Source organism: Cherax quadricarinatus, chromosome 9, assembly GCF_038502225.1.
Source record: "Cherax quadricarinatus isolate ZL_2023a chromosome 9, ASM3850222v1, whole genome shotgun sequence".
Classification (NCBI taxonomy): domain Eukaryota; kingdom Metazoa; phylum Arthropoda; class Malacostraca; order Decapoda; family Parastacidae; genus Cherax; species Cherax quadricarinatus.
Genome location: NC_091300.1, coordinates 64,139,227 through 64,156,160, shown reverse-complemented (window position 1 = coordinate 64,156,160; position 16,934 = coordinate 64,139,227). Strand labels below are relative to the sequence as shown.

Here is a 16,934-nt window from a genome sequence, read left to right as displayed (position 1 = left end):
CACCTGGTTCTTCCTGGCACACATGGTTCTTCCTGACACACCTGGTTCTTCCTGACACACCTGGTTCTTCCTGACACACCTGGTTCTTCTTGACACACCTGGTTCTTCCTAAACGTGATTCTTCTTGACACACCTGGTTCTTCCTGACACACCTGGTTCTTCCTGACACACCTGTTTCTTCCTGACACACCTGGTTCTTCCTGACACACCTGTTTCTTCCTGACACACCTGGTTCTTCCTGACACACCTGGTTCTTCCTGACACACCTGGTTCTTTCTGACACATCTGGTTCTTCCTGACACACCTGGTTCTTCCTAAACGTGGTTCTTCTTGACACACCTGGTTCTTCCTAAACGTGGTTCTTCCTGACACATCTGGTTCTTCCTGACACACCTGGTTCTTCCTGACACATCTGGTTCTTCCTGACACATCTGGTTCTTCCTGACACATCTGGTTCTTCCTGACACACCTGGTTCTTCCTGACACATCTGGTTCTTCCTGACACATCTGGTTCTTCCTGACACACCTGGTTCTTCCTGACACACCTGGTTCTTCCTGACACACCTGGTTCTTCCTGACACACCTGGTTCTTCCTGACACACCTGGTTCTTCCTGACACACCTGGTTCTTCCTGACACACCTGGTTCTTCCTGACACACCTGGTTCTTCCTGACACACCTGGTTCTTCCTGACACACCTGGTTCTTCCTGACACACCTGGTTCTTCCTGACACACCTGGTTCTTCCTGACACACCTGGTTCTTCCTGACACACCTGGTTCTTCCTGACACACCTGGTTCTTCCTGACACACCTGGTTCTTCCTGACACATCTGGTTCTTCCTGACACACCTGGTTCTTCCTGACACACCTGGTTCTTCCTGACACACACCTGCTTCTTCTCTCCAATAATAACATTAGGTTTAGTTATTTTAGTCTTTGTTCATAATTTACCCCTCATAACTATTGCAATGTTCTCCATGTTCATCATTGAACATTCTGTTTTTTCTGGATTACCTTGATTATGTGTGGATTACATTCTGATAGGGTGTTTGTGTGTGTGTGTGTGTGTGTGTGTGTGTGTGTGTGTGTGTGTGTGTGTGTGTGTGTGTGTGTGTGTGTGTGTGTGTGTGTTTAATACACGTTTAAGCAAAACTATAATTGTTTAATACTAGACATTAAAGTTGCTTATAATTACGTAATAGATGAGAAAAATAATTATACTGAGTTAATACGTCTTTGGTTCTAAGAACAACTTCTCCGTCAATTCACAGTAACACTAAACAGTTTATATGTCCTCATATTTACAAAGTTATGATTACATTAATGTTACAATACAAAAAGCTAACTCAACTCCCATACGTCACACATTTTTAACTTCGGATTTGATAGTTTCACTGTTACTCTTATGTGATCGATGTTTATATTAACTAGAATGTAACAATACACATTTTTTTATACATTTTCAGGTATTCTGAGCTTAATTAAAACTGATATGTAGGATGCCACTACTGATGTAATTTTTTTTTTCTGGAAATACACAATATGGTCTCTTACTAGTTAATTTATTTTTTTTATTGTTTTTTAAGTTTATTGATATATAGAAGCTGTCAATACACTCAGGGATATAAAGAGTTGATGTGTGTCAACCTCAAGTGTGACACATTGATCTATCTTTGGCTCATGATAGATAGGCTCCATGAAAATATATTGCCTTCAGTTTGAGCAGTGAAAATTCCCAGTTACAGTGATAAATATTTATTTATTAAAAACTTTTGGAATGCTTCATACACTCAGGGAGAAAACTAGTCTTTGTTGCTAAGTTCTTAATAATAGTATTTTTTTAATATTTTAGATATATTCCTGAGTCATAGTAGTCAGGCTGACAACAGCTGATTCGCATCAGCTGCGTCAGCCGCTGACGACACAACCTCTGTTGTGGAGACACTGACACCACTCCGGACCACTTGGCATTGTGATGCTGTGGTAGCGCCTGACCAATCCTGGAGGTCCAGGACCACCCTTCCTCTCAAACCGGCGCGATGGTCTTGGAGACCTCTGAGTATGGCGGAGGATCCGTGTCTCTAGTGGTCTCCTCTTCTTCTGAGGTCAGAGTGGTGTCTCCATCAGTGTGCTGAGGAGTGTGGTACACGGGCAGGTAGCAAGCTTCCGCCGAGGTGTAGAGGTGACTGTATGGAGGGGGTTTCCCCACCACTGTATCGTACTTGGGAGGAGCGTCAGTGGTCACGCTGGTCTCACCAGCATCACCTCCACTCTCAGCATCTTCACTCTGCCGGTAAATGGAACAAATTAGATTGGAATGGGACAAATTAGAAGAGAAGGGAACGAAGATATAATTTGCGTAAATGGAATTCTTGATGTAGTATCCTAAGGTCAAGAGTGAAGGTCTCAGTACCATGTCAGGTAACCCTTAATTTAAAATTTTTAACCACTCTCTAAACATTATTCATAATTTAAAATATTTTGTTTTTAATATTTTTTTACAATGTTATAATCAACTATGTGTTTTCTTATATATAAAAAATGAGGTGCGAGTTTATTAGCATCACCAGTCATTCAATTTTCACTTATATAAGCATGATAAACCATTCTCCTACCTGTAAATCAGTCTGAACAGATTTTATTATACCACTGCACTGATTCACCTCCCATATATTACTGAATTACACTGCAATCAGCCGGGGATCGAACCCCGGACATTTAGCCCCACTCGTGGGAACCAAGCTAACCTCCCGACGCCTTACCTTACTTGATGTCAACATAAGATTAATAATAATAATAATAATAATAATAATAATAATAATAATAATAATAATAATAATAATAATAATCTTTACTTCTACAAGTACATGTACAAGGTATACAGTACTAGCTGACATCAATAACATACTGCTATATAGGAAGTCCTTTGTTATGAAGAGAATTTTGGGAAAATTAGGTTAATTTTGTCCCCAGGATGCGACCCACACCAGTCGACTAACACCCAGGTACCTATTTTACTGATAGGTGAACATGGACAGCAAGTGTTTTAAGGAAACACGTTTTAAGTTTCCACCCGTATCGGGGATCGAACCATGGACCTCAATGTGTGAACTGAGTACGCTAAACCATACCACGGGAGGGGTAGAACCCGCGGTCAGAGAGTCTCAAAACTCCAGACCGTCACGTTAGCCACTGGACCAGCTAGCCACAATAAGATTCGTCCAACTAGGTATATTTCTACACCATAGGAAGGTTAGCATAGGCACCACTGTGACCACAAATGCCAGTTTTCACAGACGAATCTCCAGCTAGCGTGGCCTGACGAACTCTAGCTCATGTCCCTTCAAAGCCGTTAACATGACTCACGAAATCGTAATGACACGATTGCGGGTTCTATCCCCGCCCGTGGTATGGTTTGTTTGCAATCGTGTCATTACGATTAGCAGCGATTCTCCCTGAACATCTTAGGGACAAGATTGGAGTCCAGGACCAAAAGTTCATTGATGGAACCATGATCTGGGATAATCTAACGGGCTCTGAAACCAGACCTGCTCCCGCCAACAACTACAAACAATCGCACTTGGATGGTCCAATAGTGGAAAATATAGCCTCAACAATGCTTCAGAGTGTGTCAAGGAAGGATAGAGCCCGCCTCCTGGCAGTGAGAGCCCCTCATGCAGGGACTTTGTTGGCTGCTCTCAACTCCAGCCTTGGCACACTCCTCGACCCACAGACCATCCGCATCGGTGTTGCCCTTCGACTTGCCGCCCCTATTCTCGCCGAACACAGGTGTATTTGTGGCAGTGAAGCAGCAGACCGATTCGGGTACCATGGTCTTGTGTGCCGTAAATCCGAGGGAAAGATTGCAAGACATGAGGAGGTTAATAACATTATCAAGAGGAGCCTCACAACAGCCCGATGCCCAGCAGTAAGGGATCCACCCCAGCTATGCAGATCTGATGGCAGCCAGAAGCGTCCGGATGGTATCACCCTTCAAGCCTGGACAGATGGGAAGCAGGTGGTGTGGGACTATACATGTGCATCTACCTTGGCTGATACCTATCTCTAATACACCAGGGAGGAAGGAGGGGCAGCTGCCAGCTTCAGGGAGACCCAAAAGTCTAGAAAATATGGAGAACTTGCCCATCATTATATGTTTGTTCCCATAGGCTCAGAGACCCTTGGCTCATGGGGAAAGAATGCATCTAAATTCCTTAAGGGGGTGGGAAAAAGACTCATCAGGGTAACTAGGGATCCCAGGGCAGCTAGTTTTCTGTTCCAGCGGCTCAGTGCGGCTGTTCAAAGGGGTAATGCCTGCTGTAATTTGGGCACACGCCCCAGCTCTGAGGAGCTGGATGAGATTCTCGCCTTATAATCGGTGATACACACGTAACAACATGTACCGTATATGCTACCTTTATATCAACAATGTATCTCTTAAATCCTTTGTACCATATTATGTAATAAAATATTCCTACTGGTAAAAAAAAAATATGAAAAGATTGGGAGGCAGGGGAAGTGGAATATTCAAGCGGCTTCAGGAAGAAATCCAAATATTCATCCTTGAAACCTTTTTATCCACTTTTCCGAGGCTGTGGGTCCCACAATTTACACCAGAGGTGGACCCCATCATATATATATATATATATATATATATATATATTATATATATATATATATATATATATATATATATATATATATATATATATATAATATATGTACATATATATATATATATATATATATATATGTACATACATACATTTATATATAAATATATATCTGTAGATATATTTATATATATATATATGTACATATATTATATATATATATATATATATATATATATTTATATATATAAATCTATATATATATATATATATATATATATATATATATATATATATATATGTGTGTATATATATATATATATATATACATACATACATATATATATATATATATATATATATATATATATATATATATATATATATATGAGCATTATCATACCTCTTCTTAAAGCCATAAATGGATCCTGCCTCCACTGCATCACTTCGCAAACTATTCCACTTCCTGACAACTCTGTGACTGAAGAAATACTTCCTAACATCCCTGTGATTCATCTGAGTCTTCAACTTCCAACTGCGACCCCTTGTTGCTGTGTCCCATTTCTGGAACATCTTGTCTCTGTCCACCCTGTCGATCCTCTCAGTATTTTGTATGTCGTTATCATATCCCCCATCTCTCTCTCCTGTCCTCTAGTGTCGTCACGTCGATTTCTCTTAACCTCTCCTCGTAGGGCATACCCCTTAGCTCCGTGACCAGTCTAGTTGCAAACCTTTACACTTTCTTTAGTTTCTTTACGTGCTTCGCTAGGTGTGGGTTCCAAAATGGTGCTGCATATTCCAATATGGGCCTAACGTGCACAGTGTACAGGGTCCTGAATGATTCTTTATTAAGATATTGGAATGCCGTTCTTAAGTTTGCTAGGCGCCCATAAGTTGCCGCAGTTATTTGGTTGATGTGCGCCTCAGGAGATGCGCCCAGTGTCATATTCACCCCAAAGTCCTTTTCCTTGAGTGAGGTTTGTAGTCTCTGGCCCCCTAGACTGTACTCTGTCTGCGGTCTTCTTTGCCCTTGCCCAATCTTCATGACTTTGCATTTGGTGGGGTTCAGCTCCAGGAGCCATTTGCTAGACCAGGCCAGCAGTCTGTCCAGATTCCTTTGTAGTTTTGCCTGGTCCTTGTCTGATTGAATTCTTCTCATCAACTTAACATTATCTGCAAACAGCTACACTCCAGTAGGTTTGTGACACAAGATTTCCCGTCCCTGAAACCACTCTTCTCCTGATGATCTTCTCTATGACTGCATACTATACATGTCAGTGATGCTGGTCAGTAGTTTAGTGTTTCATGTCTGTCTCCTTTTTAAAAATTGGGACTACATTTGCTGTCTTCCATACCTCAGATAGTCGCCCTATTTCTGTAGACGTTTTGAAGATTGTTATTAGTGGTACCCCAAGCGCCTCTATTCCCTCTATCAGGACCCATGGAGAGATGCTATCTGGCCCCATCGCTTTTGAGGCATCTACTTTGCTTAGCAGCCTCTTCACTTCTTCCTCGGTTGTATGTATTGTGTCCAACACTTGAAGGTGTAACCCGCCTCTCCGTCTTTCTGGAGTCCCCTATGTCTCCTCTGTGAACACCTCTCTGAATTTCATATTGAGCTCCTCGCATACTTCACGGTCGTTTCTTGTGATCTTCCTTCCTCAGCCTGTTTACCTGGTCCTTGACTGTCGTTTTCTTCCTAATATGGCTGAACAACAGCTTTAGGTCAGATTTAACATTCGCTGCTATGTCATTTTCGTATTGCCGTTGGCCTCCCTTCTTGCCTGTGCACATTCGTTACTGTCTCGACGACTTCTTTCCTTATTTTCCTGGGTCCTTCGCCTTCTATACTTCTTCCATTCCCTATCCCACTTGGTTTTGGCCTCTTTACCCCTTTGGGTGAACCAAGGGCTTACCCTAACCTCATTATTTCTGTTACCTTGGGTACAAACCTCTTCTCAGCTTCCTTGCATATTGTTGTCACATATTCCATCATCTCGTTAACTGACTTCCCAGCCAATTCTCTGTCCCACTGAACCCCATGCAGGAAATTCTTCATGCCTGTGTAGTCCGCTGTCTTGTAGTTTCACTTCATTCGTTCTGCCCTTCCTGCTTCCCGCTCCACTTGTAAATCTACTATGTATTCAAAGCTCAGAAACACATGATCACTGGCCCCGAGGGATCTTTCATATGAGATGTCCTCAATATCTGCACTATTCAAGGTAAATACTAGGTCCAGTCTCGCTGGTTCATCCTCTCCTCTCTCTCCCTGGTAGTGTCCTTTACGTGTTGGTGCATTAGGTTTTCCAGTACCACCTCCGTCATCCTAGGTCTCTATGGTGTTTGGGCCCCAATGTGGCTCCAGGGTTTCCCAGTTGATTTCCTTGTGGTTGAAGTCACCCATAATCAGCAGCTTTGCCCTGCTCCCCGTTCTGTCCACTTCAGTCAGTGTGTCAATTATTGCTCTATTACTCTCATCATACTTTTGCCTTGAACATAAGAACATAAGAAAGGAGGATCACTGCAGCAGGCCTGTTGGCCCATACTAGGCAGGTCCTTTACAATCCATCCCACTAACAAAACATTTGCCCAACCTAATTTTCAATGCTACCCAAGAAATAAGCTCTGATAACTATCCACTCATTTGCAAGTCCCACTCAAATTCAACCCCTCTCACTCATATATTTATCCAACCTAAATTTGAAGCTACCCAAAGTGGTGACGTGTACTTAGTTTAAGAAGTGACGTGTACTTAGTTTAAGAGGCCTGCTGTTCTGTGGTGGTTTATACATCACTGCAATTACCACCTTGGGATCTCCAGACTGAAGTGTTTCTATTATGTAGTCTTTTGCTTGTTCTCTGTCTCCTCTCTCAGCTAATCAAACTCCCATCGATATTTGATAAGCAGTGCCACTCCTCCACCCCCTCTGTTCCCTCTGTCTTTTCTCAGGAACTGATATCCCATTGAAAAGATGACATATGTTATCATTCCTGTGAGCTTGGTTTCTGTGAGAGCTATGATGTCCGGTGATGCCTCATTGACTCTTTCGTGCCACTCCTCCTAATTATTCGTTATTCCATCAGCATTGGTGTACCATATCATAAGTTTCCTCTCCACTACTGTGTTCTAAGGGGTCTGTGAGGGTGGGGGACCTGGCAGTGTGCTATGGGATTCTACAGTGTTGTTGGGGGTAGGGGGGGAGCTGTAAGTATGGACTGTGGTATGTGTTGGAATAGCATGTTTGGTTGTGGGGTTCTAGAGGTAGTTCTGTGTGAACCTGCACTTGCTCTGTCCTGCTCTTTTGGTCCTCTGCTGTTTCTGCCCTTGTCTCTCCTCCTAGCACCTTTAGCTTGTGTGTCCTCTCCCTCAGTTGCTGTCGTTCTGTCCTTGTTCTGTCTCGGACTAGGAACACCCTCCAAAATGTGGACAATTCCTTCAGCCATGATTTCTCTTGCAGGATACTGTTTTGCACCATTTCTGTCTTGAAAATCAGCTTGATCAGCCTGTTTCTTCCCTTCAAGTACTCCCCTATTCTCTGAAAATTTACTATCTCAGTCATATCCTCCTCGCCTATATCTCTGATGATATTTTCAGTCTCTCGATTTTCTTCCTGCCATCTTACATTGTGTGTCCTCCCCTCACTCTCCTGAAGCCCGTGAATAAACATTGGTTTCTCCCTCTCCTCCTCCCATTGTCTTTCCCACAGCGTCTCTGTGTCCCGTTTATACATGGCCATTGTCTCCCCTATTTTTTCCTGTAGCTCTTGGTGGCATGGTCGTGCCTCTGCATGTGTGTGTGTGTGTGTGTGTGTACTCACCTACTCACCTATTTGTGGTTGCAGGGGTCGAGTCTTAGCTCCTGGCCCCGCCTCTTCACCGGTTGCTACTGGGCCCTCTCTCTCCCCGCTCCATGAGCTTTATCAAACCTCGTCTTAAAACTGTGTATGGTTCCTGCCTCCACTACGTCATTTTCTAGGCTATTCCACTGCCTTACAACTCTATGACTGAAGAAATACTTCCTAATATCTCTCTGACTCATTTGTGTCTTCAACTTCCAATTGTGGCCTCTTGTTTCTGTGTCCCCTCCCTGGAACATCCTGTCTTTGTCCACCTTGTCTATTCCACGCAGTATTTTATATGTCGTTATCATGTCTCCCCTGACCCTCCTGTCCTCCAGTGTCGTCAGGCCGATTTCCCTTAATCTTTCTTCATAGGACATTCCCCTTAGCTCTGGAACTAACCTTGTCGCAAACCTTTGTACTTTCTCTAGTTTCTTGACGTGCTTTATCAAGTGCGGGTTCCAAACAGGTGCTGCATACTCCAGTATGGGCCTGACATACACGGTGTACAGTGTGTGTGTGTGTGTGTGTGTGTGTGTGTGTGTGTGTGTGTGTGTGTGTGTGTGTGTGTGTGTGTGTGTGTGTGTGTGTGTGTGTGTGTGTGTGTGGGTGTGGGTGTGTGTGTACTCACCTAGTTGTACTCACCTAGTTGAGGTTGCAGGGGTCGAGTCCAAGCTCCTGGCCCCGCCTCTTCACTGGTCGCTACTAGGTCACTCTCCCTGAATCATGAGCTTTATCATACCTCTGCTTAAAGCTATGTATGGATCCTGCCTCCACTACATCGCTTCCCAAACTATTCCACTTCCTGACTACTCTGTGGCTGAAGAAATACTTCCTAACATCCCTTTGATTCATCTGTGTCTTCAGCTTCCAACTGTGTCCCCGTGTTGCTGTGTCCAGTCTCTGGAACATCCTGTCTTTGTCCACCTTGTCAATTCCTCTCAGTATTTTGTAAGTCGTTATCATGTCCCCCCTATCTCTCCTGTCCTCCAGTGTCGTCAGGTTGATTTCCCTTAACCTCTTCTCATAGGACATACCTCTTAACTCTGGGACTAGTCTTGTTGCAAACCTTTGCACTTTCTCTAGTTTCTTTACATGCTTGGCTAGGTGTGGGTTCCAAACTGGAGCCGCATACTCTAATATGGGCCTAACGTACACGGTGTACAGGGTCCTGAACGATTCCTTATTAAGATGTCGGAATGCTGTTCAGAGGTTTGCTATGCGCCCATATGCTGCGGCAGTTATTTGGTTGATGTGCGCTTCAGGAGATGTGCCTGGTGTTATTCTCACCCCAAGATCTTTTTCCTTGAGTGATGTTTGTAGTCTCTGGCCCCCCTAGACTGTACTCCGTCTGCGGTCTTCTTTGCCCTTCCCCAATCTTCATGACTTTGCACTTGGTGGGGTTGAACTCCAGGAGCCAGTTGCTGGACCAGGTCTGCAGCTTGTCCAGATCCCTTTGTAGTTCTGCCTGGTCTTCGATCGAATGAATTCTTCTCATCAACTTCATGTCATCTGAAAACAGGGACACTTCAGAGTCTAGTCCTTCCTTCACTGGTCCTAGGACTGATCCCTGTGGGACCCCGCTGATCACAGGCGCCCAGGAGTAGAGAGTTTGGGAGAGAAGAAATTACGTTTAGCTCGTGAGAAGGCAGAGTCTATGAAATGGGAAGGGTAGCCAATACTTTGGAGAAACTGGCCGATCTCTTTCTGACAGACTTAGGGAGCACAAAAATAGTGTTAGTCTTGCCGACACTAACATTGCTCTTTTCTGTCACGTCAGAGATCATAGCCATCCTATAGACTGGTCTTCTGCTAAAACTGTCTTCCCTACTTCCAACTCGAACAGTCGCCGTCTAGTTGAATCCTCTCTAATACACAACTTTCCTTGTATGAATCTTAGTCCTGGCTTCGTCTCTGTTGATGCCTTCCTCTCCCACTACATTGTAAAATGCTCCAAACTTCAGAACACCCGTGACTTAACCTGATTCCTCATTTTTTCTTCTTCTCCCTCTTCCCCTTTCCCCTTTCCTTTTTTTGACTTTCTTCTATCGCGTGTTTCTGTTCCTTCCTTATTTATTTCATCACTTCCCCTTCCCCCCACTTCTGTGCACTTGCTCTCCCTCTGTGGGCACCTAGCTCCCTTGCAGTGATCCCCTTTCTTTATATTTGACTGGCTCCTCCTCCTTAGTTCCCCACTACTACCACTACTACTACTACTACTACTACTACTACTACCACTACTACTACTACCACCACTACCACCACTACCTCTTCCTGCCTATATATAGCCGTCCTGCTCCACTTCTGGTTAGTGTGACTTTGTAAATGGTCCAAGTCGGACCGAAACGTCGTCGTAAGCTGCTGTCTTCTACGCGCGGGTTATTTGTATATCTAAATGGTAGATATCAATGTTTTTATTATAACTATCTGCATGTCTTGTTTATGTTTTGATGCGAGCTGAGTGGCAGGTGGCAGGTGGCAGGTGGCAGGTGGCAGGTGGCAGGTGGTAGGTAGGCTATCTGGACTTTGTTACAGGGAAGGAATGATACTGCATCTGTCAGGTAAATTACTGAATGTGTCTTGTTGTACTGGACGTGACTTTGTTACTACCCCCAACCTGGCTACCTGGGCTACCCATGTTACCAGTGTTGTGACTGTGCTACCCATGTTACCAGTGTTGTGGCTGTGCCACCCATGTTACCAGTGTTGTGACTGTGTTACCCATGTTACCAGTGTTGTGACTGTGTTACCCATGTTACCAGTGTTTTTACTGTGTTACCCTTGTTACCAGTGTTGCGTCTGTGTTACTCATGTTACCAGTGTTGTTACTGTGTTACCCTTATTAGCAGTGTTGTCACTGTGTTATCCATATTACCAGTGTTGTTACTGTGTTACCCTTGTTACCAGTGTTTCTACTGTGTTACCCATGTTACCAGTGTTGTTACTGTGTTACCCTTGTTACCAGTGTTGTTACTATGTTATCCTTGTTACCAGTGTTGTTACTATGTTACCCATGTTACCAGTGTTGTTACTGTGTTACCCTTGTTACCAGTGTTGTTACTATGTTATCCTTGTTACCAGTGTTGTTACTATGTTACCCATGTTACCAGTGTTGTTACTATGTTATCCTTGTTACCAGTGCTGTTACTGTGTTACCCATGTTACCAGTGTTGTTACTGTGTTACCCTTGTTACCAAGGGTAACAAGGGTAACACAGCTACCCTTGTTACCCAAGCCAAAAACACAGGTAAGGGTCGCCCACGACTTCCAGTTGATGTACCTGTCATACATGAATAATACATGTCAAGAGCAGGGCGTATATCAACCCGAGTTATAATAACCTTTTTGATAGCCCTGGTGGATAATTAGACAGCAGAAATCGGAGGCAAGAACCCGACAGAGGCTGCAAGGTCTTGAGCTGTCACCGACATAGATGACCAACAGAGGTCTGTGTTTTATCTTCAATTATTGTACTCATCTCACCCAAAATCCCTCACAGAAATATTTGTTTATAGTTCCAGTCATGGTATTGTGTATTTTTATTCCTAATATTTATTTAAATGTTTCTGCGTTGGCATTTAATAAGTACCCACCATAAATCTGTCGCATGTTTCGAGGTAGATGAGGCTACGCTTATGAACTAAGGAGATACCTTACTCCTTAGACAAGGAAGTGTGATGTCACCATGGTTATTCAATATATTTATAGATGGGATTGTAAGAGAAGTGAATTCTCGGGTGTTGGCAAGAGGTGTGGGGTTAAAAGATAAAGAATCTAACACAAAGTGGGACTTGTCACAGTTGCTCTTTGTAGATGACACTGTGCTTTTGGGATATTCTGAAGAGAATTGTAGAGGTTGGTGGATGAGTTTGATAGGGTATACAAAAGAAAAAAATAAAAGAGTAAGGTGATGAGGATAGCAAAGATAAAATAACAAAAGATTGGATATCAGATTGGAGGGAGAGAGTATGGAGGAGGTGAATGTATTCAGATAATTAGGAGTGGACGTGTCAGCAGATGGGTCTATGAAAGATGAGATGAATCATAAAACTGACGAGGGGAAAAAGGTGAGTAGTGTACTGAGGAGTCTGTAGAGACAAAGAACTTCGTCTGTGGAAGCCAAGAGGGGAATGTAGGAGAGTATAGTTATACCAACGCTCTTATGTGGATGTGAAGCATGGGTGATGAATGTTGCAACAAGTGGCTTCTATAACATAGCTGAACCACTTGCCAAGAAACTTCTTCATCGCTATCCCACATAAGAACATAGAACACTGCAGAAGGTCTGCTCACAACTTATCCACTCTCACTTCCAAGCTACCCAAGATTTTAGACTCTATAACCCCACCCGGTACATCATCAGATGCAGCATTCTTCACCTGACCTCAGCATTCTGGACCTGACTATAAATACTCGCATACCTTCCACCCCAGGTAGATCTGTTTGTGACTTGAAAAAGCCCACTGTGTGGGCGAAACGTTGTCAATATACTGCATATGTGTTTATATTTCCATTGTGTCGGTATTTTATACCATTTAATCCCACTCTGAAGGAGGGGTGTTAATGTTACAGTTTTATAACTGTAGTGTAAGTGGGCCTCTGGCCCACTTACACTACATATATATATATATATATATATATATATATATATATATATATATATATATATATATATATATATATATATATATATATATATATATATATATATATATATATATATATATATATATATATATATATATATATATATATATATATATATATATATATATATATATATATATATATATATATATATATATATATATATATATATATATATATATATATGGTGGGAATATATATATATATATATATATATATATATATATATATATATATATATATATATATATATATATATATATATATATATATATATATATATATATATATACTAAGGTATTCATACACTGCGGCTGCATGTGCAGCCATGCTGAGCAGCAGTGATGCAGCCATGCTGAGCAGCAGTCATGCAGCCATGCTGAGCAGCAGTCATGCAGCCATGCTGAGCAGCAGTCATGCAGCCATGCTGAGCAGCAGTCATGCAGCCATGCTGAGCAGCAGTGATGCAGCCATGCTGAGCAGCAGTCATGCAGCCATGCTGAGCAGCAGTCATGCAGCCATGCTGAGCAGCAGTGATGCAGCCATGCTGAGCAGCAGTGATGCAGCCATGCTGAGCAGCAGTCATGCAGCCATGCTGAGCAGCAGTCATGCAGCCATGCTGAGCAGCAGTCATGCAGCCATGCTGAGCAGCAGTCATGCAGCCATGCTGAGCAGCAGTCATGCAGCCATGCTGAGCAGCAGTCATGCAGCCATGCTGAGCAGCAGTCATGCAGCCATGCTGAGCAGCAGTCATGCAGCCATGCTGAGCAGCAGTGATGCAGCCATGCTGAGCAGCAGTCATGCAGCCATGCTGAGCAGCAGTCATGCAGCCATGCTGAGCAGCAGTGATACAGCCATGCTGAGCAGCAGTGATGCAGCCATGGTAAGCAGCAGTCATGCAGCCATGCTGAGCAGCAGTCATGCAGCCATGCTGAGCAGCAGTCATGCAGCCATGCTGAGCAGCAGTGATGCAGCCATGCTGAGCAGCAGTCATGCAGCCATGCTGAGCAGCAGTCATGCAGCCATGCTGAGCAGCAGTCATGCAGCCATGCTGAGCAGCAGTGATGCAGCCATGGTGAGCAGCAGTCATGCAGCCATGCTGAGCAGCAGTGATGCAGCCATGCTGAGCAGCAGTCATGCAGCCAAGCTGAGCAGCAGTGATGCAGCCATGCTGAGCAGCAGTCATGCAGCCATGCTGAGCAGCAGTGATGCAGCCATGCTGAGCAGCAGTCATGCAGCCATGCTGAGCAGCAGTGATGCAGCCATGCTGAGCAGCAGTCATGCAGCCATGCTGAGCAGCAGTCATACAGCCATGCTGAGCAGCAGTCATGCAGCCATGCTGAGCAGCAGTCATGCAGCCATGCTGAGCAGCAGTCATGCAGCCATGCTGAGCAGCAGTCATGCAGCCATGCTGAGCAGCAGTCATGCAGCCATGCTGAGCAGCAGTCATGCAGACATGCTGAGCAGCAGTCATGCAGCCATGCTGAGCAGCAGTCATGCAGCCATGCTGAGCAGCAGTCATGCAGCCATGCTGAGCAGCAGTCATGCAGCCATGCTGAGCAGCAGTCATGCAGCCATGCTGAGCAGCAGTCATGCAGCCATGGTAAGCAGCAGTCATACAGCCATGGTAAGCAGCAGTCATACAGCCATGGTAAGCAGCAGTCATACAGCCATGGTAAGCAGCAGTCATGCAGCCATGGTAAGCAGCAGTCATGCAGCCATGGTAAGCAGCAGTCATGCAGCCATGGTAAGCAGCAGTCATGCAGCCATGGTAAGCAGCAGTCATGCAGCCATGGTAAGCAGCAGTCATGCAGCCATGGTAAGCAGCAGTCATACAGCCATGGTAAGCAGCAGTCATGCAGCCGCCTATACTCACCTACGTGCTACGCAGCACACCACCTCACCTACACTCACATAAACATCATACAAGCAACCATATTTCCACCAAACTGACTGACCTCAACACCCCTCCTCCCCCCCATTCACCTAAACATTACTAATTTTGCACCGTCACTCAACCCCCACCTACACCCTCTCTCCACAACCACCTCCGTATCACCAGTAAACCCCACCACCAAATCCACAACTTTCCAACAGGCCTACAGTTGAATCACTCACACCAATGCAATTAGACAACACCAATCAGAGTAGGAGATTTAATCAGGTAATGAATGCAAAAACCTGAGCGACCGTCATCAGGCGCAGGAATAGTTAGAAAAGTAACTAGTCTAGTAATGCCTCAGAAAATAAACAATATCAATGGGTGAGAGAGGGAAGAGCGAATTAAAAACACGAAGAACAACATCTATAATCAAATGATATTAAGAACATCGCACTCAATTTCTTCCCACAATCCTACGTAAACAAAATATCGTTGGTGACGTAAACTAAACTCCAGAGTGACATTTTGTTTGGCAAGAAGAACGGAATTTCTGTTGACACGGGTCTTAGTGGCACGATGATCCCCTCCCTAGGGACCATTTGGTCACCTGACACGGGTCTTAGTGGCACGATGATCCCCTCCCTAGGGACCATTTGGTCACCTGACACGGGTCTTAGTGGCACGATGATCCCCTCCCTAGGGACCATTTGGTCACCTGACACGGGTCTTAGTGGCACGATGATCCCCTCCCTAGGGACCATTTGGTCACCTGACACGGGTCTTAGTGGCACGATGATCCCCTCCCTAGGGACCATTTGGTCACCTGACACGGGTCTTAGTGGCACGATGATCCCCTCCCTAGGGACCATTTGGTCACCTGACCGAGCTCTCCCCCTGGCAAACCCTCCAAGAAGAACTGCAAGCATATATCTTCGCGAAACTAGAACAGAATTGAGGGGATATGATCAAGGCATACAAGATACTCAAACAAATGAACGATGGTGACTGGATCTAAGGTACATACACGCGGTGCAACTCAGTGCTGAGATGACTAGCAAAAATGTTAGTCATCTCTATCAAAACATCAGAGCAATGAAGATGCAGAACAGGAAGAGAATGATAGAGTGTAGCAACAGTTTACTAGTTCAAGAAATAAGATATTCATGAATAAGGTAAGCCAAAATAAGAGGTTCAAAATTAGAGGTTCAAACAAATAAGAAATTCAAAATAGTAGGTTCAAAATATGTTCAAAATAAGAGGTTCAAAATTAGATGTTCAAAATTAGAGGTTCAAACTAACAGATTCAAAACACGATGTTCAAAATAAGAAATTCAAAATAGTAGGTTCAAAATATGTTCAAAATAAGAGGTTCAAAATCCACAAACTCGAAAACTCACTAATTACACAAGTTTAATGATGCTGAAGATAATCAAGGTCCGGCTTAACCTTTGTCTAATATATAAACAATTATGAGCATACGTTTACCTGCGTTAAATCGTAAGAGATAATCATTTATGATAATCATTTATGTAAATCTTCGGTAGGTAAGACACATGGGGTAACAGTTAGGCAACTTTGTTCCGAAATGTTTCGCCTACACAGTCTGAAGACTGTTTCAGACTATGGAACAGAACTCTTCTCCAGGCTGAGGGACTGACAACCTCAAATCTACGACTTCAAGGGTGATGGACTGATTACATCGTCTTCACATCTCTACTGTTCCTGCCAACTTTCTGTACTCGACTGAAGATTCACATAATGGATCTTTCTCAGTGCAAGACCTTGACGCCTTTTTCCACGTAACCAGGATCCTTAGTTGATAAATTAGACACATGTGCAACTCTTGGGTATCTCTATTGAGGAAACGTTTCGCCACACAGTGGCTTCATCAGTCCATACATAGGAGAAACTTGAAGAACAGGAGGAGAATGAGGTAATCAGTCCCTCAACCTT

The 16,934-nt window shown here is 43.8% G+C and overlaps 1 protein-coding gene across 4 annotated transcripts in view; it reads right to left on the bottom strand.

The window, feature by feature from the left end:
• LOC128686048 (uncharacterized) overlaps positions 1-16,934 on the bottom strand; it is a 78,764-nt gene that overhangs the window by 448 nt on the left and 61,382 nt on the right. For all 4 annotated transcript variants that reach the window (XM_053772686.2, XM_053772689.2, XM_053772687.2 and 1 more), the window contains exon 2: positions 1-2,287. This exon is cut by the window's left edge and continues 448 nt beyond it. In XM_053772686.2, coding sequence (XP_053628661.2) covers positions 2,027-2,287 — 261 coding nt within the window. In that variant the 3' untranslated portion in view covers positions 1-2,026. The remainder of the gene's footprint in view (positions 2,288-16,934) is intronic.